Below are 25,682 nucleotides of genomic sequence, written 5' to 3'. Positions count from 1 at the left end.
GGTGACCTGGAGACCTACACCATGGACGGGTACTGAAGCGGGTGAGAGGGGAACAGTATCATGGGACTGCTCTGACTCCAGGCAGATGGTGTCTGAGTTAAACTGTAGGACACCCAGCTGGCATCACAGAATTACATGGTGTGAGGAGAACCTCCACGTTATTTGGTAACCAAAAGCATCACAAGTCAAGTGTCTGGTGTTGCATGCTTTGTGCAAGTGGTAAAGGACACACTTTGGTCTGAAAGACTCACAAGAACAAGAACAAAGAAGGAGCTGGAGAACCGTGTTCCCTCGCTCAGGAGGAAAAACCAAGGTTCTTCCATATACAAACACCAACAAGCTGGCCCCTGGAAGTCCTCCAGCTGGCTGCCTGGAGTTTGCTTCCTGGAGTTCCTCATGTGGGATGGTGGGCACAGTGCACGTTCCAAGGACAGGAGAGGGGATGAGGGGGCTCCTATTACCCAGTGCCAGCTCATAGGTCACCCCCCAACAGTTACATTATCCCTCAAATGATCTCCTCCAACAAGGGGTCACCAAACCACAACCCAAATTCAAACAAGCCACCTGGTCTTACGTGGCTCACAAGCTAAGAGTGGTTTTTCCATTTTTAAATAGTTTAAAACACACACACACACACACACACACACACACAGACGAGTGCTATCTCTTGACACATGAAAACTTCATGTATGGAATTTAAATGTTAGCGTCCCTAAGTAAAGGTTTTGTGGAATATGGGGCCAGGCCTGTTCACGTCAGTATTGTCTGTGGCTGCTTCCAATGCTGTGGCAGCAGGGTTGAGTCAGTGCAATGAGATTGTGTTCTACGAAGCTGAAAATATTGATTCTCTGTTCCTTTGCTGAAAAAGTTTGCCAAGCCTGCTTTTAGAGCTACACACTTCCATATTTACAAGAAGAAATGTGGGGTTTGAAATGGCTTCAAAATAATAGGGGAGGAAGTAGGTGGTTATGAGTTGCCAATGGAAGCTGAGTGATGAGTACATGACGTTCTATATATATATATATTTTTTTTTTTAATTCATAGAGACACAGAGAGAGAGGCAGAGACATAGGCAGGGGAGCCCAATGCGGGACTCAATCCCGGAACTGGGATCACGACGTTGAGCCAAAGGCAGATGCTCAACCACTGAGCCAACCAGGTGCCCCAAAGTTCAATATATTCTTATGCCTACTTTTGTATGTGTTTGAAATTTTCCTCACAAATGATTTTTAAAAGAAAAAGCAACAAAAGAGACTGCGTGTTTTTAGTAAAAGAGGGGAGGATATATGAGGGGGGAAAGGGGATGGGTGCTCACAGGAGGGGACACACCAGGAGGAAAACAGGTAGGGATGGGTCTTTCAGGTCAAGTGGAAGGAGGGGGGAACCCCTCAAAATCTGTTTATAGATCAAATCAGATGAAAACTGGGGCTGCATTTTGCTTCCTCTGACTCTCAGGCAGCCCACACCCCAATTACAGGATGCCACCCTCTTGGGATATTAACAGCAACTTGAAGGGAAGCCCCATAATGCCCACCACGGTTTCCTGGGATCCTTTCCTACAGATTTCTCTGGTATTGTCTAGCTGGTTAAACAAATGGATGCTTTAACCCCCAAGGGGACTTCCACAACCAGCTTTGCAAACCATTAGGCTCATTTTACTGCCCAGGGCAAAAACAAACTGAAACTTTTGAAACCTACAAACACTAAAAGACACACATTCCAACAGGTTTTGAAGTTAGAGGATCCCCAAGCACTCTGCAGATGTGCTCTGCCCCCACCAATCCCACCTCCCAGCTGGTACCTTCAACTCTCCATAATAACTCCTACTGGGTTTGGGGCTTAGGGGCTTTACCGGGAAACTTTGGTTCTTTTTTCTCCCTTCCCTTTTGGTCAGCTGCCCTGGGGCACTGGCCTCATTCACAATTCTCCAGTTTCCTGGACAATGAGGCTTCTTGTACTTACTGCCAGCATCTCCCTACTAACTCTACGGAGAGGTATATGATTACTGAAACAGATGCCTGGCTTTCTACTGCACATAATGTCTTCCTGCCAAGGAAACCTCAGAGCATCACCAGTACAGGATTTGGTTTTAATTAAAAGCCCTTTGGGTCACTCTTTCAGGAGACTGGCCAAAAGGATTGAATGGACTGTGCAGGGCAATCATGATTTGGGGGTTGATGGTTTTCTTCATGGGCCCCTCCCCCTTCCCACCAAAGGCTCCCTGCTGCCCACTGGTGGAAATCCGGCAGGCTAGGGCTGCTTTGGTAGAACCTAAAATGAAAACAGCAATAATAACCACAAACCAGAAACGAAGATGGATTTCCTGAGCAACTGGGAATGAGCATTTGGATGAACAAGAACACCAACAATCCTGGTTTCCCAGGACTGAGCGGTATCCTGGAACACACGGTTCACTTTTAAAACAGGAAAGGTCAGGGGATCCCTGGATTGCTCGGCAGTTCAGCGCCTGCCTTCAGCCCAGGACATGATCCTGGAGTCCCGGGATGGAGTCCCAGATCAGGGTCCCTGCATGGAGCCTGCTTCTCCCTCCGCCTGTGTCTCTGCCTCTCTCTCTGTCTCTCTCATGAATAAATAAAATCTTTTTAAAATAAATAAATAAGACAGGAAAGGTCACAGGCAAAACAGGATAAGTTGGTCAACCTACAGATGAGAGACATCTCATCTTCTCTGAAACGTTGAAATGCTGGGAGGTTTCCCCCAACAGTGGCACACCCCATCCCAGACACAAACCAACAATTCCCCATTACATGGAGTTTTACAGTCTGTAAAACAGCTCCATTTACAGTCTGCATCATGGATGCACATTTTCATGCCATCAATGCAAAGTGGGTTAACTTGTCTGGTTTGTAGAATATCAGGCTGATTGAACTGGATTTGGTGTTGGAATGGCCAGGCTCACGGTGGGTACAGAAGTCAAAGGAGTGGTTACTTTTTGGATTAGAGGCATGGAGGCTTGAACTCTTGTTCCAGCTCTGCCCTTGATGGGAAGCTTCTAGACAGTCATCCCCCTTCCTCTCTTTTAGTGTCAGGGGAACAAAATGGAAGATTTGGGATTCTGTGATAAAAGGAGAGGAAGAAAGTTTTCACTGAGCATCTTCCATGTGTCGGCATCATGCCAGGCCCTCCCTTCCATTTACTCTCTCCATCAGCCCCAAAGGTTTACTTGACTTACTTGAGTTCAGTGGGCACACGAGGTCACAGAGCAAACAAATGACAGACAAGGGGTCCCAATGCAGGGCTGCCTGACTTGATAGTTGTCCTAATCCCAGCAACCATTGAATGAGAGAGAGCTAAGTACACTCCCCTCTACATACACTGTCTCACTGAATCCTTGCAGAACCTTTGAGGCAAATATTACCATTATCATTACTTCAGAGAGGAGGAAACAGGTTCCAAGAAGTCAAATGACCGGCCCAACATCACACAGCTACTGAGTGCAAGGGCTGGTTCCCAAATCCAGAGCCAAACAATCCAAAGCATTTTGACCAGCTCTGCTTCCCAGCCTCCCTGCTCAGCACCCGGTAGCCAGTGCCATCCCAAGGACAGGAGCTTTGCCTTAGTTTGGACCACCCAATTTGTGCTTTTTTTTTTTTTTTTTTAAGATTTTATTTATTTATTTGACAAAGAGAGAGCAAGAGAGCACAAACAGCAGAAGCAGCAGAGGGAGAGGGAGAAGCAGGCTCCCCACTGAGCAGAGCCTGACATCAGGCTGCATCCCAGGGCCAGGAGATCATGACCCTAGCCAAAGGCAGATGCTTAAGAACTGAACCACCCAGGCGCCATCCCCCCCAATTTGTGCTCTTGACCAAATTCCTTAACCTCATTGGACTTGTGTTTCCTCCTCTGTACAATGGGGATGGCAACAGTACCTCCCTCACAAAGACTGTGTAAACATTTTTAAAGTTCATAAATTTATCCATTGCGCAGTCCGTGATGAATTTGCTTTACCTGCATTTTCCCATTTCTTACTACGTTTTCTTCCATAAAATACGGAAAATATGTCAAGAACTTGCCTCGTATAGAAAACAGGTGAAGGGGGTCCCTGGGTGGCTCAGCGGTTTGGTGCCTGCCTTCGGCCCAGGTTGTGATCCTGGAGACCCTGAATCGAGTCCCATATCGGGCTCCCTGCATGGAGCCTGCTTCTCCCTCTGCCTGTGTCTCTGCCTTTCTGTGTGTGTGTGTGTGTGTGTGTGTGTGTGTGTGTCATGAGTAAATAAATAAAACATTAAAAAAAAGAAGAAAACAGGTGAAGAACTGAGCCCATAACTGGCACACAGACACACTCAATGAGGGGCTCAGGGGTAGCTCAGGGAGTTAAGCCTCTGCCTTTCTCTCAGGTCATGATCTCAGGGTCCTGGGATGAGCCCCGCCTCAGACTCCCTGCAGGGAGGGGAGTCTGCTTCTCCCTCTGCCCCCCAACTCAGGCTCTCTCTCTCTCTCAAATAAATAAAATCTTTTAAAAAAAGAATAGCAGCTATTATTATTACTATTGCTGCTATTGTTTTTGCACCTGCCATGATGATTACAAACGTTGCCAGCGTTGCTTTTCTTGCTACTAGTATTAAGCGGGTTCGAAGCCCTTTCCTGGAAGTTTCTACGCACGCCCCCCTCCGTGGACGCCCCCACCCCCAAGAGCCTTAAAGCCGAGGCGACTGCCCTTAGCCCATCTCCTTCGTCTCTGTGCCCACTGGCGGCCTCCATCCCGCCCCATGCACCCCTCGTCCCCTTCCCCGGGGAGGCTCCGCGGGGCGCCCCCAGTCCGCGCACGTCCCCTGCGCTGCATCCCCCGGGCCCTCCCCGCCCCCCGGGGGCCGCCGCGCGCGCCTCACCTGCGCTGCCCGCTCCTCTGCTGTGAGTCCCGCTGCGCAGGGGGCGGGGGGGAGGGGAGGGGGCGGGGCCACAGGGCTCACCCCCGGCGGCCCGAGCGGTGGGGGCGGCGCCAGCCTCTCCGCGCAGAGTGCCCCGGGGTCGCGGCGCCGGGCCGGGCCTGGGGCTTCCTCCCCAGAGCCAAACGGGCCAGACGCAGGCGGACAGACTGCACTATGCCGGGCCCCTCTCTGAGACCGTGGCTGGCCAGGGAGGGTGTGAAGAACTAAATGGCAGAGCCACCAATTGCAACATAGGGACTTTATTCGGATCCCAAAGCAGACTGTTAAAATAATTGCAAGATAGTTGGAGCAGTGTGGGCACCGAATGTGTAAAGGTTAAGTTTCTTAGGTATGAGCCCTGTAATGTGGTTCTCTCTTTTTTTCTCTTTTTTTTTTTTTTTTTTTTTTTTAGGATTTCATTTATTTATTCGTGAGAGACACAAAGAAAGGCAGAGGCAGAGGCAGAGAGAGAAGCAGGCTCCCTGCAGGGAGCCCAATGTGGGACTGATCCCAGGACCCTGGTATCACGCCCTGGGCCCGAGGCAGGCGCTCAACCACTGCGTCCCCCAGGCGCCCCTGTACTGTGGTTTTCTTAAAAGTCCTTATCTTTTGTAGGTATATGTCTGCAAAACAGAGGTGATGTGTGGGCTTTGCTTGGAAGTAAAGGGGATCACGGGGCAGCAGGAGCCTGGTTAAAACAAGGTTGGGCCATGTGTTGATAATTGTTGAAACCTGGGAAGAGGGGTAATTATTATTATCTTTCTTCCTGTTTATGTGCTTGGGATTTTCCACAATGAAAAGTTTTTTGAATAATAAGAACTGTAAATATGTTCAAACCGATTGGTCCGTAAATGTGACCTAATTTATCTGAAGGAAAAAAGAATAATTCCTCCCAAGTGAAAAAGGCTCCTGCACCAAAATATTTACTGTCCTAGTATTATATATATAAACACAACAAGTGGTGGTAGTACAAAAAGACCCAATGTAAGTGTACACCAATAAGGAAATGGTTAAACTGTGATACATCAACTCTATAGCCATTAAAATAGATATTAACAAAGACCATGTAATAGTAACACAAGAAATGATTTTATTTTTTTAAAGATTTTAAAAATTTATTTATTAATGAGAGACACAGAGAGAAGCAGAGATATAGGCAGTGGGAGAAGCAGGCTCCCTGAGGGGAACCTGATATGGGACTCCATCCCAGGACCCGGAGATCACGACCTGAGCCGAAGGCAGACACCCAACCACTGAGCCACCCAGGTGCCCTAGGAAATGATTTTAGAACCAAAAAAGCCAAATATTAAGTAATATACACTATTATTAAAACTGGAAGTACATTGAAATGTTAAGTTTGCACAGTGGGATTATGCATAACTGTTCTATATCTTTTCTAGTGAAAATATAATTGTGAACCCTAGAGATTTCCTTACAATCCTTCATATTTAATGAAATACATCTCAATACCTGAACCTTTTTCAATAGCTAAAATGCCTAATGCTGACATTATTTTGTCAGTGGCAAAAATTAGAGATTCTCTTCAGAAATGGCCACCTGTACTCTTCTGTTGCTCATCTAGTCAATATTTATATACGAGTGTTCAGCGTTCTCAAAAAAATTATTTTATCCCCAGCCCTTGGTTTAATCCTTTAAACAAGCTCATTCTCAAGCCTTAAATGATGGGAAATGTCTTCCATTCTTTGTCAACTTTTGATTTAGAAATCAGGTATCTATGAGTTTCACATGATTCATCCTGAAAGGATAACAGTATCTTTTCATTTTTACATTTTTTAATGTTAAAAGTTTATAAACATGGGAGGGTAACATATGTGCATAGAAAATATCTGAAAGGGCATATACTAAAATGGCTTTTTTTTCTTTTTTTTTTACTAAAATGTTAATAGTGGTTCTCTTAAGATTATAGGCTAGGTAAAGTTTATCTGCACTTTCTTCTTTTCACTTGTATGCAGTTTTTACTTTTTCTATAATAAACATGTTACTTATAATGCAAAAAATTATCAGTCATGGTCACCTTCTAAATGATAAGAACAAGGTGGCAGTGGGGCCTGGCTGGCTCAGTTGGTAAAGCATGTGACTCTTGACTTTGGGGTTGTGAGTTCAAGGCTCTTGTCAGGTACAGAGCTTACATTAAAAAAGAAAAATTAAATTTTATAAACAAAAAAAAAAGTGGCAAAATCAAGTGTAGGAAAACCTGTTTTGTTCTGCTGAGTATAAAAGGGACTGCCAATATATTCTCAACCACCTCAACTCTACCATCAAAAAATGTTGATAGGGATGCCTGGGTGGCTCAGCGGCTGGGGATCTGCCTTTGGCTCAGGGCATGATCTGAGTCTGGGATCAAGTCCCACATCAGGTTCCCTGCATGGAGCTGCTTCTCTCTCTGCCTGTGTTGCTGCCTCTCTTTCTGTGTCTCTCATGAATAAATAAATATTTTTTTTAAATGTTGAGGGTTAGCAATTGCACTGCTGGGGATTTACCCCAAAGATATAGATGCAGTGAAACGCCGGGACACCTGCAGCCCGATGTTTCTAGCAGCAATGTCCACAATAGCCAAACTGTGGAAGGAGCCTCGGTGTCCATAGAAAGATGAATGGATAAAAGAAGATGTGGTCTATGTATACAATGGAATATTCCCTCAGCCATTAGAAACGACAAATACCCACCATTTGCTTCGACGTGGATGGAACTGGAGGGTATTATGCTGAGTGAAATAAGTCAATGGGAGGACAAACATTATATGGTCTCATTCATTTGGGGAATATAAAAAATAGTGGAAGGGAATAAAGGGGAAAGGAGAAAAAATAAGTGGGAAATCTCAGAAAGGGAGACAGAACATGAGAGACTCCTAACTCTGGGAAACGAACAAGGGATGGTGGAAAGGGAGGTGGGCGGGGGGGTGGGTGTGACTGGGTGATGGGTACTGAGGGGGGCACTTGATAGGATGAGCACTGGGTGTTATGCTGTATGTTGGAAAATTGAACTCCAATAAATAAATAAATAAAAATAAATGTTGAGGGTTCAAGGTCATTTAAAACTAATACTCTGAAAAACAAAACAAAACACAATATTCTGTTGATGCCTAAACAGGATATAAGAAAACAGCATTTGGGAAGTATATCTGTTCTTTCCAGAACTTAAGAAGTTCAGATGTATAGGCATTCCAATTTTACATGGTCATATATTGGGGGGGGGGTCTTTTCATTTTACATATATTCAAAACGATTTTTAAATGGTCTTGTAACAAAAATACTATATTTAATTCGTGAGAATACAGCATATTGACTCTAAAATCCAGAGGGAAATCTTAAGTTCTAATTATGTAATAGTGATCTCCTAATTCTCCAAAAGTATAAAATTTCATAGCTTTTAAAAAGAAGTACTTTGTATCAGTGAGCACAGATTCCAATTCAGTGGTATCAATATAAATGGCAAGCCACAAAGCACAAATTACTAGTAAATGAAACCCAATGCCATACAAGTTGTGCTATAAAAACAAATCGTTCTAGAATCCATCAAAGCCACAATGAAATAACACCTTGCATCCATTAGGATGGCTACTCTGAAGAAAAACAGAAAAGAACAAGCATTTGCAAGAATGTGAAGAATCAGAACTTTTGTATATTGTTAGGAGTGTAAATGCTGCAGCTGCTGTGGAAAACAGTATGGCAATTCCTAAAAAAATCAAACTATTCCCATATGATCCAGCACTTCCACTTCTGAGTGTATACCCACAACAAGTGAAAGCGCTCATCCTGACGAGTGCAGAGTCATATATGGAAGTGTTGAATCACTAAATTGTACCTGAAACTAGTCTAACACTGTATACTAACTACACTGGAACTGAAAATTTTCTCAAAAAAGCAAAAGCAGTGACTTACATATTTGTACAGCCATGTTCACAGCAGCACTATCCACAATAACAAAAAAGGTGGATGTAACACAAGTGTCCGTTGATGGATGAATGGATAAGCATTCATTGGTGGTGTATATGTATATACACATGGACTGTTTTTTGCCTTAAAAAAGAAATTCTGACACAGGTTACCACGTGGATGAACTTTTTTTTTTTTTTAAGATTTTATTTATCTGAGAGAGAGATAGAGACAGCACAAGCAGGAAGAAGAGAGAGAAGCAGGATCCCAGCTGAGCCAGGAGCCCCACTCTGGGTTTGATCCCAGGACCCTGGGATCATGACCTGAGCCAAAGGAAAAATGCTTAGCCAACTGAGCCACTCAGGCATCCTGCATATGTTTGAACCTTGAAAATATTATGCTAAGTGAAATAAGCCAGTCACAAAAGGACTAATAATGTATGATTCCACTTACATGAAGAACCTAGAGTAGTCAAATTCATAGAAAGCAGAAGAGTGGCTTTCAGGGGGTAGAGGAAGGGGGAATGGGAAGTATTTAATGAGAGAGTTTCAGTTTTATGAGATGAAGAGTTTTAAGGATAGATGGTAATGGCTGCACAGTATGAATATACATGGACCACTGAACTGTACCCCTAAAGATGGTTTAAGATAGTACATTTTGTTATGTGTATTTTACAACTTAAAACATTGGAAGATAAATAATGGTACCATGTCAGTGAACACGAATAATTTTAAAGTAAGCAACTTAATGGGATATGGTATTCTGAATTGGCTCCTAAAATCCCAACACTCTATTGTTTACTTAATATACCAATGCCAATTTCTTAGTGTTGACAAACATGCCATGGCTACATAAAACATTAGGGAAATTAGGTAAAAGGTGTACAGGAACTCTGTACTATCATTGCAAGATTTCTCTAAATCTAGCATTCTATTTATTTTTAAATAAATTTTTAAAAGGTGACAACTTTAAAAGTTTGAATTAATTCCTAAGTAGAAGACAAAGACAACACAAATACATTAGAAGTGATAAAGGAAGCAGCAAAATATAAATGCCTATACATAGCTACAGTAGTTATGAAATTTTAATTTTTATTGTGCCATTCACTGTTGCCTAACTATCATCCCATCATCCACTAACTGCAAAAAAGCAAGCTGTTGAATTTTATATTGCAGCAATATTTCCTTAATGATTCTGGGTGCATATTTTCACTTAGATTACAAACAAATGTTTCCTAGCATGGATACAGTGTGAACTTCCTTCTGCTAGTTCCTGAGGTTGTATCTTGGAGAAGTTGGTTTTAAGTTTGTGAGCATCCTGTTTCAGGCCAATTACAAGCCTAAGTGTGTGCTCAGAAGGTGCCTAGGCAGTGCAAGTCAGATCAGATAGCCCCAACTCGGTGCATCGTCTTCCAGCTGAAATATGGAGGCACTTGCTGGAAGCTCATTTGGGGGGATTTGGCCGTCTGCACAAACATGGTGGATCACTTCAGCCACTGAAAATCCATGTTGAATATGTGCTGTAGTTATTAGAAAAAAGGATCATGAAACACTTCTATCAGTAATCAAGTAGTAGGAAGCAAGTGATGAAAACATCTATCTTCAGGACGAGTCTATTTAAACACTGTCCTCAGATCTAAGTGAAAATAAAGCTTTAATCAGAAAGATGACTTCAAACAACTAAGTTTTACTTTGTCCCAGCCCAGCTTCTTTGCTGTTAAAAGGTCAACTAAGTAAAAACTGGTAAGACATACAGAAAGGTAAAATACACCATCACTTTTAACTACTCTGCACAAGGGAGAAATGACTGAAGGTATTGTTACCTTCTCTCCTCTTCTCTGTAACAGTGGCCCTAACACTCAAGGGGCTCACACTGCAGGTGCAAGGAGCTGTCAATCACAGGTGCAGCTTGCCTTTCCTCTGCCCCTGACCTTCAAGATCAATAGGTTAACTTGCTTTGTCCACAAATAGAGCTCTTCTTAATTTCTCTAGCACAACCTTGAACCTGATATGAAGCACTTACACGAGGAATGGTGCAGACAAGAAGGCAACTTTATTGTACTTTGGGGAAAAAAAAAACAGGATTCCATTTAGGAAAAAAAAAAAAAAAAAGCCATTGACAGTCAGTAAGCAACACTGCCACCTAGTGGAGTGGCGACAGGCCACAAAGACTTTCAAGACCAGGTATCAAATGTGCTAGGATTTGTTGTTCAAATTTTCATTCTAAAACAGAACTGTTAAGATATTGGTTTTCAGAGAACCTCCGATTTTGAGAAACTATTTGTGTCTCTGAAATGCATAAATGAATGTATTTTCTGGGGGTTTTTTTTTGGGGGGGGGGATAAGAAGAGAGATTTTTGTTTTTTTTTTTTAACAGACCATCCTATTCATTCTTGATTTCAAAATTATGAAACACTTTGCATCAACTGCCTCTTTGAACATCCATTACTCTTGCACTCTTGTTCAACAGTCTAAACAGCAAGATTATGACAATTTATAAAGAAACAAACTCAGCTGTGAAAGAACTACATTAAGTTTACTCATTTCCTCTATTTTTATAATCTAGGGTGCTAAGTATTTGAATCCCTGGAAAAAAAGCACTAGAATGCACCAATAACAATTTTGCATAAATCACATAACCCAACTCTTCTTATGACAACACATAACAGTGGAAGATATTGGTGTGAGGATGTGGGGATGCTGTTCTTAATGAATAATAAAGTAACTCTTTTCAAGGCTTTAATTCTCCTTTATACCCAGGTGTTGCAGTAAATGTGTTGACTTGATGACTTCTATGAGCATATAAATGAGAATACTTAATGAAACACCTGGCTGAAAAAAGAAATAAAGTCATGAGAATAACATATTGTTAATAACCACGATTTTAAATCCGTGTCTCTGTTATTATTGAGATTTTAGATTCTGGGTTAAGTGCTCTACTCTCTTTGGAATATGCACAATGGTTATTGATCTTGCTAATGAGTTCCTCTATTGCAACATTTGTGGGTATATGGTTGGAGGCACTCAAGGATTCTAGAATGTAGGAGTCTAACATGGTCTTCATCAATCCATATTCTTGGCAAATAAACTCAGTTAAGGATTTCGGGAAGAACCAGGTTCTGGGAAAGAGGTATACATGTGTAGAGTAAGAAGGGGAATTAAAACATTTTTAGGCTGCGTTTTATCAGCAGACACAACGGAATGGTTCAATTATGAGAACCTGAGGGATCCCTGGGTGGCGCAGCGGTTTAGCGCCTGCCTTTGGCCCAGGGCGCGATCCTGGAGACACGGGATCGAATCCCACGCCGGGCTCCCGGTGCATGGAGCCTGCTTCTCCCTCTGCCTGTGTCTCTGCCTCTCTGTGTGTGTGTGTGTGTGTGTGTGTGACTATCATAAATAAAAAAAAAGAATAAAAAAAAATTATGAGAACCTGAGATTGTCCAGAAAAACAGAATTCTGAGTCTAGTGTGGAAGCTATCACAAAGTCAGAAGCCAGTGTTTTGCACTTCCCAAAGCAACATAAAATGGGAGTGGGAGATGGTCCCTGAAGTATTAGATCTGAATGAGGTTGCTCTTTCAAGGGTTAGTCTAGACTGCCTCAGTGTTCACCACAATTTCAATAATCCCCCAGCCCCTCACCCAGTCGGAAGCCTTTATCACATAGTCAACTGTACTTTTCACCTAATGCTACTATGTGGGCACTCTTGAAGCCAAAGCAATAAAAGATCCTAGGGGAGCCTTATATTAACTCAAACATGATGCCAGAGTCATCTCCAAAAAAGTTTATTAGCATGATTAAAAACATTTTTTGAATAATGACAGAATTTCTAAACATGAAAGAGTATCAGTGGCTATACCTTGTAACCAAATATTTGCAACTGAATGGACAGCTTTATTGCCAGTCTTCATTTTATTAAAAACAATCCATATTTATTGGTTCCATGTGAAGTCGTGACTATTGCTTTGACTGGGGATGAGTCCCTACTGCAATTAAGTATAAAAAATATCTTCCATACTTGGAGTGTGACCTGTATTACTGAGTAAAGAGTTGATAAAAATCCTCAAAGAGTTGGGTTTTGTTTTTTAAAAACATTCCTTTTACACACTACAAAGAAATAATTAGTATTTTGGCTTTTTAAATTCCTACATGATATTTAGAATGGCAGTCCCCAAAGGTCCTCCCTTCACATAACCGCAAACGCAGACCCTCTTCTGGAGTGTACATTCTTGGGGTGGGCTCTGAAGACTTGGGCCTCCACGTGTCTATACTGGTTTGAGAACAAAGACAGCATCATCCAGAACGTAGTAGTCATTATACATGTCACCTTCACACAGGTATGGTAGTCTGGTGAAAGCTTCAATAACAAAACCAGCTTTTCTGAAAACTTCAGGCAGACTATTCACTTGTTCTTCCCAATTCTGTCCCTTGATTTCTAAAATTTCTGATGGTTTCTCCCACTTGCCACCTACTAAAACAAATAGAAACATTAAGTTAAATTCTTGAACAAACAAGTTACTTAAAGAGAGAAGGGAGGAAGAACAACATTTGCCAAGGACTTGGTATGTGCCAAGCACCGGGGACTTTGATGAATCATCTTCCTCATATCCCCGAGGTAAGAGGACAGAAATGAAGTATGGACCCAGAGGGCTGAGGATTCACCCAAGCCTACAAGGTTAGTGAGGGTAAGAGCAGAAATGCATTCCCAGGTTTGTCTGGATCCAAAACTTATAGTTTTACCATCTTTGACAGTTTCAGATATTAACCTTCATTAGACCAAATGGGTTGTAATAGTTCATGGTTTTAGTGAACTCCTCATTAAACACAGGAATATGAAAGCAGAGAGTTACCCATAAAATGTGAAAGAAAGGTTAGGGATAAATGCAAGAAAATACACCCGAGATATAGTAAATGTATGCAATGTATTAACTAGAAAGATTTATCAGGCCGAAAACAGACTAATGAGGCTTTTAATTTATAACGACAGATCATCGATGTGTTTTTCAAGTGAAGTTGAGCTACTCCCTAACTTTTCATAACACTTTTATACAAGTTAAGCTCCAAAACCAAAGAGAGAGAGAGAGAGCGCGCACTAGAACGGATGTGTCGGCCTGGCATTTCTTGGACTAGTGGCTGAAATCTGTCCCGGTCATTTGCAAGCCTAGGAGAGCATTCAGATGCTTAAGGAGTGGGGATGGGGTGGCTGGATAAAGTCTTCAGGTTCACACCAAGCATTGGCTACAGACACACAGACACACACAGATAATGGTATATGTCAATTCTAGGTTGTTTGTATATACTGTGATGTTTTTAAAAATGCACACATATTAAGTATATTACTAAATTCAGACAGAGAGTAACTTTCTGTGAGAAAATGCATGATATGTGCCAAGAGTACAAAGACACCCGGCACCTGAACCCTCTTCCTAGAGTCCTATGGCAGTCAAAGCCTGGGGAAGTAGCTTTCCCCTCTATTCCTATGGTGAAGGCACCGGCACATGACTTAAGTTCAGAACACTCGCCTGGGACACAGACTGAAGACCTAGTGACCCAGACAAGAGGGACGTAGGCTCCTTCTCTGGGAGGGCAGAGCAGTGGCCATGACACTAAGCAGCTGGGGCAGCATCAAGTGTTATGAACAATAGAGTGCAGTCTGTGCCATGGTCCCTAGTGCTCGGCAGCAGGAGTACACTTTTCAGATCAGTTTTACAGCATGTTTTTCTGAGGTGTTTTTCTTGGCTCTAGACCCTACGCATGATTCTCCAATCCTCCCATGACTGTGTGAGCTACCCTTGAATCCTTTCAATCAATTTCCTTTCACTGAAATCAGCCAGAGTCTGTTTCTGCTGCTTCCAAGGAAGAACCTGACTGATGAGGCCTCCGTGGGGCAGGAGAGGGAGGAGGAGGGAACTTCAACAGAGGGCCCACTCTTGGTCTCAAAGACACATTAGAAAGGGGTTACACAAATCTGAGGTACAGCTAGTTAATGTCACATAGCATTTCTTCATTATACCACGATGTATTGTTCATTAATTTTTCTCTTCTCTCTACATGAAAACACTTCCTTCTGCTTCCAGTGTGACTGGCCCAGCACTGAGCACACAGTAGGTACCCCAGGATCAGTGACCAAAATACTCTGGAAATTTAAAGGAACAATTTATCTGTCAAACAATACTCTCTCCTGGGAATAAAGACTACATGTAAATCAAAATCTCCCTCAAAATGTCTACAAATTCAAGAAACAATTTACCATATGCACATTTAGAAATGTACCCTACACTAAAATCTCAACTCTAAATGGTGAAACTGGGTTACAAACAATCTTTTACACAATTTCAAAAAGTTCCCGGTTATGGTTCCTTAATAAGAGTTCCTCTCTTCAGTTCTTCTTTTCTAAAGAGACAGAAAAAAAAGAGCTCACTCTCTTCAAATGCATACTGCCCACCACCGCACACGCACACCCCAAGAAATGGAGACTGTGAAGGGAAGCAGGATCGTTCTTGGCCTGGAAATCAATCTGATTCTCTTTTATGTCGGTAAGGTTCTTTCTTTTCTCTTCCATTTTATCTAATCAATTGCTATTCCTCACCTAATACATTTATATTTTAAGCCCCTACAGATTAATTTTGAAATGTCTAACACTATAGAAATGGTCTTCTTCCCCCAGACAAATAAGTAATAAAAGAATAGCTGAAAAAAAGTTTCAGATTTTTTTAAAAGATTTCATTTATTTATTCATGAGAGACACAGAGAGAGAGGCAGAGACACAGGCAGAGAGAGAAGCAGGCGCCATGCAGGGAGCCCAATGTGGGACTCGATCCCGGGTCTCCAGGATCAGACCCTGGGCTGAAGGCGGCACTAAACCGCTGAGCCACCCAGGCTGCCCAAAAGTTTCAGATTAACCTTGAAAATTCCCTTTGCTGCTTTAGAGAAGAGGACCTCACCAAACAAAGGGTTGAAAATGTTCTTAAAATTGCATGTGCTAGTCATCAACAATGTCGTTTCCATATAGGCAAACTCACACTGCACTTGATAGGCACTATGCAATACTTGCTGAATATTTTCAAAGAACAAGGTTTCTGAAAATCCAGATTTCTGTAAATTAAAAAGTACTTGTCATTAAAAAAGAAATGCTGCCATGGCTCCTTCTATAGAGCATAACCATCCCATAATAGATATACTTTTAAAATTCTGCTTATATTGATTTTTTTTCTCTATGAAAAAGAAAGTGGGGGGATTCCTGGGTGGCTCAGTGGTTGAGCATCTGCCTTTGGCTCTGGGTGTGATCCCGATCCGGGGATCAAGTCCTGCGTCAGGCTCCCTGTGAGGAGCCTGCTTCTCTCTCTGCCTGTGTCTCTGCCTCTCTCTCTGTCTCTCATGAATAAAGAAATAAAAATTATTTTAAAAAATAAAGAAAAAGAAAGTGGTTCTAATAATCTATCTCATCATAGCTGTAATAAAGCTAATAATCTCAAACTTGTTCACAAAGTCTGGGTCATAGGACAGGGAAGGTAGAAAAAGGTCTTAAAATAATTTTTTTCTCATCTGCAAAGAAATATATCAAAATGTTAACAATGGTTATTTGGGCACGAGGACCATGGGTGAATTCAGTAATATTCTGATTTTTTTTCTCATCTGTTTATATGACTTTCATAAACTATTTTCATTAGTATTATTTTAAAGAAGAATCCTTATCTTTTAAAGATATAGTCTGACAGATGTGAAAAGAGAATATCTGAGATTTACCCTAAAATCATGTGGGAGTGCTTCACAGATGGGGGGAGAGGAGAGACAAGACTGGGACATGGAGCAGCAGGGAGTTCACCAAGCTACCCATACTTCTGTGTATGCTTGAAATTCTCCAAGAAAAGTGTCAAAAATCAGTTTTCTATTTATCCAGCTTGGATCTAGCTTGGATCACAGTAAAGTGATTTTGGAGCAGGAGGTGCTGAGGGATGAAGCAAATCAAGAGTCGGGTGCTTAATCCATTGAGCCACTCAGGCACCCCTAAAGTCATCTTTTTTGTTATTTCCTCCACCAAAAAGATAAACTTTCAACCTTTTCAGAGGGTACCACATTGGAGGGAAAAAAAGAAAAGAAAAAAAAAAGAATCCTCTAAGATATGAGATATCTTATCTCATATCTCCTATTTTTTTTTTATGTCTGGAGTTATCTCCAAAAAATTTTCTGAAGATTTTATTTATTTATTCATGAGAAACAGAGAGAGAGAGAGAGAGAGAGAGAGAGAGAGCTCATAGAGACATAAGCAGAGGGAGAAGCAGGCTCCCTGCTGAGCAGGGAACCCAATGCAGAACTCAATCCCAGGACCCCAGGATCACGACCTGAGCTAAAGGCAGACACTCAGCCACTGAGCCACCCAGGCGTCCCAGGATGAGAATTCTTAAAGAGAAATTCTTACAGGACTAGGCTTGGTGTGACCCATTATCCACACTTCTCCCTTTTGCAAAGAGGCTGTCATTGGTGCAGGGGAGGGGCAGCAGTTTCCTCACCAGTCAGCACTCTCAAAAGAAATCATCAAGGGCTCTTTTCCGACACTCAGACTAACCATGCAGAAGTCGGAAATAAGGGGAAACATGAAACTCCAAAGTTGCAAGTATTTATTCTTCCCCGGCACTTTAGTTCTCCAAAATTTTAAACATCAGCTTCCCTTTTAAGACTATCTGAAGAGGACTTCAGACTGAGGTGCTGTCAGCTAACTGTTAGATCTTGGCGGGCCCAGCTCCATTTGAAACCCCCAAATGGGTTTCAACATAATGATATACTGATCATAACTTGCAAAGAGTTCATACTTCTAAAGGGACTGCCTCTGAGTAGACATGAGGCAATATTTACCAGACGTAGGAGTGAGTGCTATCCTATTCAGCTGCAGACAAGTGAGGTGACCTTCCCCTCTCATCTGGTCTACATTTACCAGGTCACTAAAACACGTCCAGCACATCTCAGATTGTACGTATACTAAAATTAAAACATTGGTGAGAATATATTTGCATCACACATGCCATGATTCTAATTTTAATTTCTCTTCCATTCTGGATGAAGACTATGAAAACCATTAAGTCAAAAACAACAACAAAAACCCCTGTCTGAAACTCAAGCATCAGGTCACTTGGGTTACTTTTCAGTTTCATTTACAGCAGCTAAGGACAAACTCAGACGAGTAAGACCATTTGGAACACATGACCAGCAGAAGTCAGACTAAAAACTAGCATAAATTCTAATCTGTCTCAACCAATATTATTTTACATAGGCTCTCCCTTGCCCCTAAAAGGGTTTAGGGCAGATCTTCCCATTTATAAACACCAGAGTGGCACAGGCCTGGGATCAGAAAGAAGCCCAAGGTGGGGACCTAGCTGGCCTAGAGTGGAGGAAGCACGCAGCAGAGAGAGCACTAGACTGGGTGTCTAGTCCCAATCCTGCGAACACCTGCTGAGACACCCACAATTATCCCTGACATGGGCGGCTGACACCATGGGAAGAGGAGAAGTGGTGACAGGTGCAGCAGCAGAAATAGCTACCTCTTACTAAATTCTTATTAAGGCTTAGCCAAGTAAACATTCCTTATGCACGGATGGTCTCACTTAAACCATCCACTAACTCCACGAGCTGCATATACTGTCTCCACTTTGCTACACACCACTTGCTTCAGAGCTAGCATCCGAAGTCAAGTCTGTGCTCCTTATCACAACATCGTTCATCAAACAAGATAGAAGCTACAAGGGACTACAGAGCAGTGTGCTGGTACCAGGAAGAAATCAAATCTGCTTAGCTGTGGCACAGCTAACTCATTAGACCTCCACTTGGTAACCAAATATGCTGGAGGCGAAGCCAGGGCTGTATTTCCCCAGGTGTGCACCTTGTCTTTTATGTTTCCCGTAGGGACAATCAGGCTTACAAAAGAGTAATTGTGCATTGCCATGAATTCCTAGCAATTCCAACCCCCGCAAGGCCAAATTAAAAAAAAAAAAATCCCTTCACTCATGCACTCACATGAGGGGCATGTGAGTGCCCATTACTACTACCCATTACTACATCGACTGCAACACTCTTGTGGGGCCAGGGAAACAGATGAGGAAACACGCTCGGAGATCAAAGGAAAGCCTGTAAGGACACTAAGAGTCAACATGGGAACCCCAAATTCCCGACTCCAGATCTGTTGCCACCTCTGCCCATAACACTGACTCCACTAGGACCTCTCTGTCCTCGAGTCATCAGACGTCAAAGCAAATAGCAGGTTAAGGTCAGGGAATGTGGGGGCCGCTGGTATCTTACTACTACAGTCTTGCTTGTGCTGAGAAAGAGTTAAGAAAAAGAAAGGAATCTGAGTTCCCTAGTCCCAAAATGTCAGTTAAGAGAGCAGAGGCAAAGGGAAACAAGAAGCTCACTAAATGTGGCTCGTGTGCTTCCTCCCACAGGTGCTGCACGTGGCTGCAGAGTCTCTGTCTCACAACCACCTTACCTTGAAGTGGATTACAATCAAGAGGCTGCAACCATTCAGTGTTCCTTCACCCACATGGGGTGCCCTTCACAGCAACCAAAAAGCCTGTGGTTTCGCTATGGTGTAGACCAACCTGAGAACCTATGCTTGGATAGATGCACCAACAATGCGGGCAAATTCACAGTGAAGGAAGCCCTGACAGAAAACCAAGTCACCCTCACTGTAAACAGGGTGATGTTGAATGACAGTGCAATCTATATCTGTGGGATCATCTTTCCCAATTCAAAGGAACCCGGAGCGAAGCAGACCGGAGAAGGGACCACATTGGTTGTAAGAGGTCAGTCAGCTGAGGCTTCACTCAGCCCTTTAAATGCATCACATTACTTATATGTGGAGATTAAGAGACAAGATATGCTAACTCAATACCCTAGCTAGTGAAGGTGCGAGCTGACACAAGCTGCCACAAAGTCTAGATTGAAGCACTACTCCAATCCTGTCTCCCAGGCTCCACAGACACAAACTCAGGGTTCTCTCTCTCTCTCTCTGTGTCCAGACCCTGCTAGTGCAGGCTGGCCAACAGGTCCTCCTTTTGTGAATGACAGTGACTGGTAATGTGCCAACTCCAAAGGCAAATTTAGGATGATTATCGAGCAGCTTGTTCAGCAATTAGGCTGGCATTGCACCATCTAGAACAAAGCATAAGTGACCAATAAATTGGAGCTAGGGGGAAAAATGCAATATGGAGAATAAACACAAATTTGAGAAGCCATTTGGAGACCTCTGACCCCACCCATTCTGCATGGACAGAAGAACAGAAAGGGATCAGTATGACTCTAGGTTCTTGAGATTTGCTAAAACAATTTCCTCATTCAAGTGAGGGTATTGAACCTGGCTATATCCCACAAATTAAAAAATCAAGAAATTTCAGGAAAAAGCTTCCTGTGATTCTGGGGGAAAGAAGAGAAGGGAAATAAATCCTTGACTTTTTTGGATCCCTTCCCTTAAAAAGGACTCTGGTATGATGAGCACTGAAATTATTAAAACATCAAAATCAACCAGCCCTATGGGTTTAAAAGAGGACTTTAAAAAAAATAAAAAATAAAAAATAAAAAATAAAATAAAATAGGACTTTAGGGACCTGAGATCATTCCGTACAATCCCTGCTTTTAATGACTAGGGGTGTTCTAATGGGCTTTTGGTATCCCACTGTCATTAACCTTAGTTTATTCTCACCTAGAAGATAAATTATAAATGAGTTAATACACATAAAGCACTTGATGATACCCGGCTTATATAGCAAGTACTCAAGAAATATCAGCTACAGATATTAAAACATACACAACAACAACTTCAGAGACTTATATATCTCACTACATTAGTCTTCTATAAAAAACGTTAGCCAAAACTGAAAGTAGTTTGTAAAGAGATGAAAAGTCTCAAAACTGCAAAGTTTATGTGAAGAGAGATTCTTCTCCAAGTGACAAAATAAAGTATTACTAAGACACAGCAATTTCCTGCACCTTTTTCTACAAGAGCTTCTAATTTAGTACTTGAAACTTTAAAAAAAATTTTACAATATGATTAATTTGTTACAAAAATGTATGCTGTACAAACTGAGTTCACAGAATAAGCACCTACGGGATATTTAGTTGAAAAGTACAGGTTGCTCAGATAATAATTACAAATCCAATTGTATTTTCTGCTTCAAATAATCAGGTAATTGAAGAGAGGAGGGAGGGAGAAATTCAGAACTTGAAAATGGATTCAATAGTTCTACTTCCAAAACTTTTTAGAAAGAAGGGGCACATGTAACAATGCCTGTCTTTTAAAAGGTGTATTAAGCCCTAGGATCCTCAACTCATGTCTCCTCAGATCCTTGTACAGACTCCACTATTCAGCTGTGTATACTAAACAGTTCAGTTATACATGTCGGCATTAACAGATACGTTGCAAAAACATCTTAACTCCACGAACAGACTATTAGTGACCCCTGTACATCATTTCTACCAAAAGAAATTTTAAATGCCCTTGAACAAACTGTCCTAAAATGTTTATCTGACTTCAAATAATGTTATATAAAACGTGATTCTTAACATAATGACAAGTAATTAATTGGATTTAAAATTTTTTTAGTTTTCAAAATGAGTAACAGTTTTGAATTTTAACACATTTAAAGAACTGATGAACTGGATTTAATTATATCATATACTTGAGTGTCTATTGAATCAAGAGACCCTGAATAAACTCTGACAGTAATAGCCAAGCAGAGCAGTTCATGTTTGACCTCTACTATAAAGTAACTCCAGTTATACTTTATACATGTATTTGCAATAATATGTTTCCATAGTGACTGTGGTTCTTTCTGTTTTTGTAATTAACAAAGAAAGGAAGGAACTGCACAGTCTCCTGATAGCTGTTCTATCACTGCTCTCCATCTACATTACCGGTGCACTCGTGATCTTCATAGTCCTCTCCAAAGTAAGTCACATTTCCTTGCACTAGATGTCCCTACAGCCTTGAATATTATCATAAGGAAATAATTTCCATCTCTCCACACGTGAGCCTCAGAAATAGCTCACCTAATTAACATCCTCCTGTACATCTGCAGGAAACACCACCTGCAGGAGTGGTCTGTGGGAGTGTAAATTATCATTACTGAAGTTATTACCAACCAGAGTACACAACTTGCAATGTTTTCTCTTTAAAACCAGTAATACGAGAATAAGAGATCCTTCTTTATAACTAGCTTATATGCGATCTTTCCTCTGGGAAGCATTACTGTTATCTATAAAAGACCAAAAAGGGGTAAACAAAGACACTGAAAACTGCCTTAAAATTTTTTTTAAATGCCTGAAGTTTTTGAGAAGGAGTATCTTCTGGCTGTTCATAGGCTATAAGAGGGGTACATATGTGCTATATTAGGATTATTACAAAGCCTATAATCAACACCAATATGAATTATTTTATTAATGTAATAAAACATCTCAGAAATGACATAGAAATTAACTCTCACTGTATACCATTTAAGTGTTTAGTTTAATCTTAATAGTGTATAAGATATCTGCCAATGTTTTGAGTGCAAAAAATGCCTGTTTTAAGACCTTCCTTTTCTTTTTTTTTTTTTCCTTCCTTTTCTTCTTGACAGTCAAAATCTAATTCTTTAAGAAACAAAGAAACGGAAGATTCACGAAAGGTACAGAGCAATGCTTGCAAGATACCTTTTAAATGGCGGCTGGTTGTAATTACTTCAAACTCTAAATAATTTTTAAAAATACAGAGAACATTATGGTAACTTTCAACCAAAGATAGCTTTTCTTATTACTGAGAAACTCAAGGATAATCTCAAGTGGTAAACTATGATTTAAATTTGATCATTCTCAACCATAAACCTTACCTAACATACAGGGAATACAAGAGTTAATGGTGAGTGTAGATGTGTTGGAGGGCTTGGGGGTTGCGGGGATAGTTTCTCAGACTGGTGGTAGTAAAGAAAGAAAAAGCTTGGATGATAATATAATAATCATCTCTTCTAGTCCTAAGAGAGACAAGGCATTTTTTCTCATTTGTGTTTACAGAAGAAGAGTGCTCGACGTATTTTTCAGGAAATTGCTCAGGAACTATATAGTAAGAGACACATGGAAACAACAACCTGTAAGTGTACAGTATCAAAGAGATGTAGTGCAGATACAAAGCATATTTGACTGAAAAAGCTAAGCTGCCAACAAGCCATCAATAATCATGTTTTCTATAGGGGAGTCTGAACGAGGACTTTCATAAATAATGCATTTTTATATAGAATCTGTTTTGATAAATATGTAACAAAGGATATCTGATACAGTATCAAATAGAGACCAAGCTGACATCCTGGTGACATGGAATCTTTCAGGAACTCATTGGATACAGGAAATGTTTTCAATTCAGACAAGGATGCTTTTGTGGATTAAAATTCCCTTGTATAGTACCTTGCATGCAGTCATGGGCAGTAAGTAAATGTTGCAAACACTTGTGGGCCAAATTATACAGAAAACATCACTTATTGCTAATAAGGCAGAAATAAATTCACATTAGACAAGATGAGCTAATGAAAATAAAAATCAAGTATTTTATCAGTCTTTAAACAAGATGCTGTTTTAGTGCTAGTGGAACAGATCCTCAGTTTCCATGAGGCACAATCAGACTGCTCAGATTTATATTAAAATGTATCCAAAATAATGAACTTACATACAAAAGATTTTTCCTCTTAAACAGCTGCCAAGAGGACAAATGTAACAAGTGTCTGATTTGAGGTATTTTTTTTTTTAATCTAACTTTTCAAAAGGATTTTCATTCAGGAGAGAGTATAGTCTAACTGGTCATTTCATACCTCAGTGTGTATACAAATACACAAAGAAATGGTCTAATTACCTAAGACAACACTCTGAATAATTGTAAATGCCTCTTCACTCCTTCCTTATTGAGGCAGGGGCGTCTTTTTATGCAAACAGGCAAAGGTAAGTGTCCGGAAGGCAAGTCTAGAAGTACTGTAATGTAAGCCAGGGCTCTCACAACAGCATCTCAACAAGAAAATTAATTTTCAACAGAGCACAGAGGAACATGTTACTGTACCCTATGAGGATAGAATCAGCAAATCCTAGACTGGAAAACACTACAGGCCAAATAATCCTTGCTTCAACAATATTGACAACAAAAATGCGATGAATGGAATCTTAATATATTTAATAAAATACAATAAAGGATGAAAAATGCTTTAAAAAGGAAAATTAATTTTCAGTTCCCATGTCTTACTCTAAGTATAGGAAGAATAATTATTGGACCTTTAAGATTATTAGAGGGTACTTAGGACACAGAATGCAAGAGGGCATAGTAGTTTACATGTTGCTTGCAGGGGGCATCATTGGTTATACAACCTTAAATTTGGCTTATTTACTATTACAGGATAAAGGCAACACTTATGAAAACAGAAGAGTACTTCCCAACTACGAAAGACCATAGACATGTTTAACTTTTCAATTAAGTCACTGAAAATCCAAATCCAGAAGTCATGGCAGTGTTAATGGACATACATATGCCCATTAGGGCTTTTAAAAAAAACAAAGACGAAAAGACAATTCTCTACAAAGGAGGATACCACAGTACAAGGAAACTTTCACTAACAGTAATTACCAAAATACTAAAAGCCTTACAAAATACAACTGAGAAATACTTTCCTAACTTGCCAGAAGAATTCTGAGTAGTCTAACATTTTAAAAATTTCCAATCTCATAACATATATCCTATTGTTTCATTTGATATACGAGGTACATAATGACTGCTATCCTGAAGAAGTCACACCACATGCCTTTCTTCTGAGTGGAAGAATTGTCTTTATGGTTGTGGAAGTGATGGGCCAGTGAGACTAAGCTGGGACAGATGGTAGAAGGAGGAAGGGTAGTACCAAAATTTGAGTTAAAAAAAGAAAAGAAAAACCGTCTTGCAAAGTATCTTGGAGCGAATACTATTTCTTCTGGTATTGCCACTGGGCAATAGTACAGTGCACATTTTCCTGCCAGGGTATGCAAAATAACTTACATCATGCTACTTACAAATAGTGAAAAGAGTAAGAATATGACAGCTAAAATATGGAAGATGCAGCGCAGAAGGTTTAACAGAAAACCTCAGAAAAAATAAGCCCCAGCCAACTCTAGATGTCAGTGTTGCGCTAAATAACAGCACCAGGGAAGCGGTGGGCAAGGCACTGTGCTTGACTGTGTTTTTGCAATACTGATTTTTAATTGATTTAGGAGGGGAGTTATTAGATAGGGGGTTGGGTCTAGCAAAGGTGTTTATGGAATCATTACCATCTCACTGAGAAAACATGCTATGGATTGTTCTTTGAAAGCTACCTCACTGGAAAAATCTATTTAAATTATCCTTAAGTGTGCATTCATTATTAAAAATGAATTACAATCTATTTTTATTTCATTAGTCTTTCTTTTGGGGCACCTGGGTGGCTCAGGGGGTTAAGCATCTGCCTTTGGCTCAGACCGTGATCTCAGGGTCCTGGGATTGAGCCCCGCATCGAGCCCCTGCTCAGAGGGGAATCTGGCCTCTCCCTCTCCCTCTGTCTCTTCCCCAGCTTGTGTGCTTTCAAATAAAAACTTAAAATAAAAAGAAAAAGTGTTTCTTTTAAAATGGTATTAAATGAGGTAAATTCTATTTTTAAAACCCAGACAGAATTTTAAAATATTTTAAGATCCCTTTGAAAACATTTTGCAATGATGGCTTGAATTGGTGGTCTCCAACACATGTAATCACATGTACAAGGAAAAACTGGAAAGAGAAGAAAGGGAGGGAGCATGTAAACTCCTTTTATTTGTGTGTTTGTATATATATGTGTGAGTGCCTATGTTGTATATTTGTGTGTGCTGCGTATAGTGTATGTTTGTACACATATGTATGTGTACA

The 25,682-nt window shown here is 40.9% G+C and overlaps 3 protein-coding genes across 9 annotated transcripts in view; 1 reads left to right on the top strand and 2 right to left on the bottom strand.

Annotated features, from left to right (window-relative positions):
* The window catches only part of OTOA (otoancorin), a 68,636-nt gene extending 63,664 nt beyond the window's left edge, over positions 1–4,972 (bottom strand). Inside the window, exon 1 of the mRNA XM_072836160.1 lies at positions 4,851–4,972. The gene's annotated coding sequence lies outside the window, so the exon portion shown is untranslated. The remainder of the gene's footprint in view (positions 1–4,850) is intronic.
* A 7,579-nt stretch (positions 4,973–12,551) lies between these two features.
* METTL9 (methyltransferase 9, His-X-His N1(pi)-histidine) overlaps positions 12,552–25,682 on the bottom strand; it is a 47,581-nt gene continuing 34,450 nt past the window's right edge. For 3 of the 4 annotated variants that reach the window (XM_072836153.1, XM_072836152.1, XM_072836150.1), the window contains one exon: positions 12,552–13,253. In XM_072836153.1, the coding sequence (XP_072692254.1) occupies positions 13,048–13,253 (206 nt within the window). In that variant the 3' untranslated portion in view covers positions 12,552–13,047. The remainder of the gene's footprint in view (positions 13,254–25,682) is intronic. The other variant, XM_072836151.1, reaches the window with a different exon arrangement.
* IGSF6 (immunoglobulin superfamily member 6) lies at positions 15,160–25,188 on the top strand. Of its 4 annotated transcripts, none has more exons than XM_072836155.1 (6): positions 15,160–15,318; positions 19,216–19,575; positions 21,622–21,716; positions 22,384–22,431; positions 22,814–22,889; positions 24,174–25,188. In XM_072836155.1, coding segments are annotated over exons 1-6 (687 nt in total). In that variant the 5' UTR covers positions 15,160–15,212; the 3' UTR covers positions 24,176–25,188. The 4 variants fall into 4 exon arrangements, with proteins under 4 accessions (XP_072692256.1, XP_072692255.1, XP_072692257.1 ...); XM_072836154.1 differs by lacking the exon at positions 24,174–25,188 and adding an exon at positions 23,487–24,002; XM_072836156.1 differs by lacking the exon at positions 22,814–22,889.

This window comes from Canis lupus, chromosome 8 (genome assembly GCF_048164855.1).
Source record: "Canis lupus baileyi chromosome 8, mCanLup2.hap1, whole genome shotgun sequence".
NCBI classification, from domain to species: domain Eukaryota; kingdom Metazoa; phylum Chordata; class Mammalia; order Carnivora; family Canidae; genus Canis; species Canis lupus.
Note: the sequence above shows the minus strand (reverse complement) of the source record. Positions and strands in the feature narration are given on the sequence as shown.

Bases quoted from the DNA above. Each gene is read 5' to 3' on its own strand.
- IGSF6 (XM_072836154.1), top strand. From the start codon at position 15,213: ATGCATACTGCCCACCACCGCACACGCACACCCCAAGAAATGGAGACT. The intron at 15,319-19,215 runs GTAAGGTTCTTT...TTCCTCCCACAG, and splicing joins TCTGATTCTCTTTTATGTCG to GTGCTGCACGTGGCTGCAGA. The intron at 22,432-22,813 runs GTACAGAGCAAT...TTGTGTTTACAG, and splicing joins AAACGGAAGATTCACGAAAG to AAGAAGAGTGCTCGACGTAT.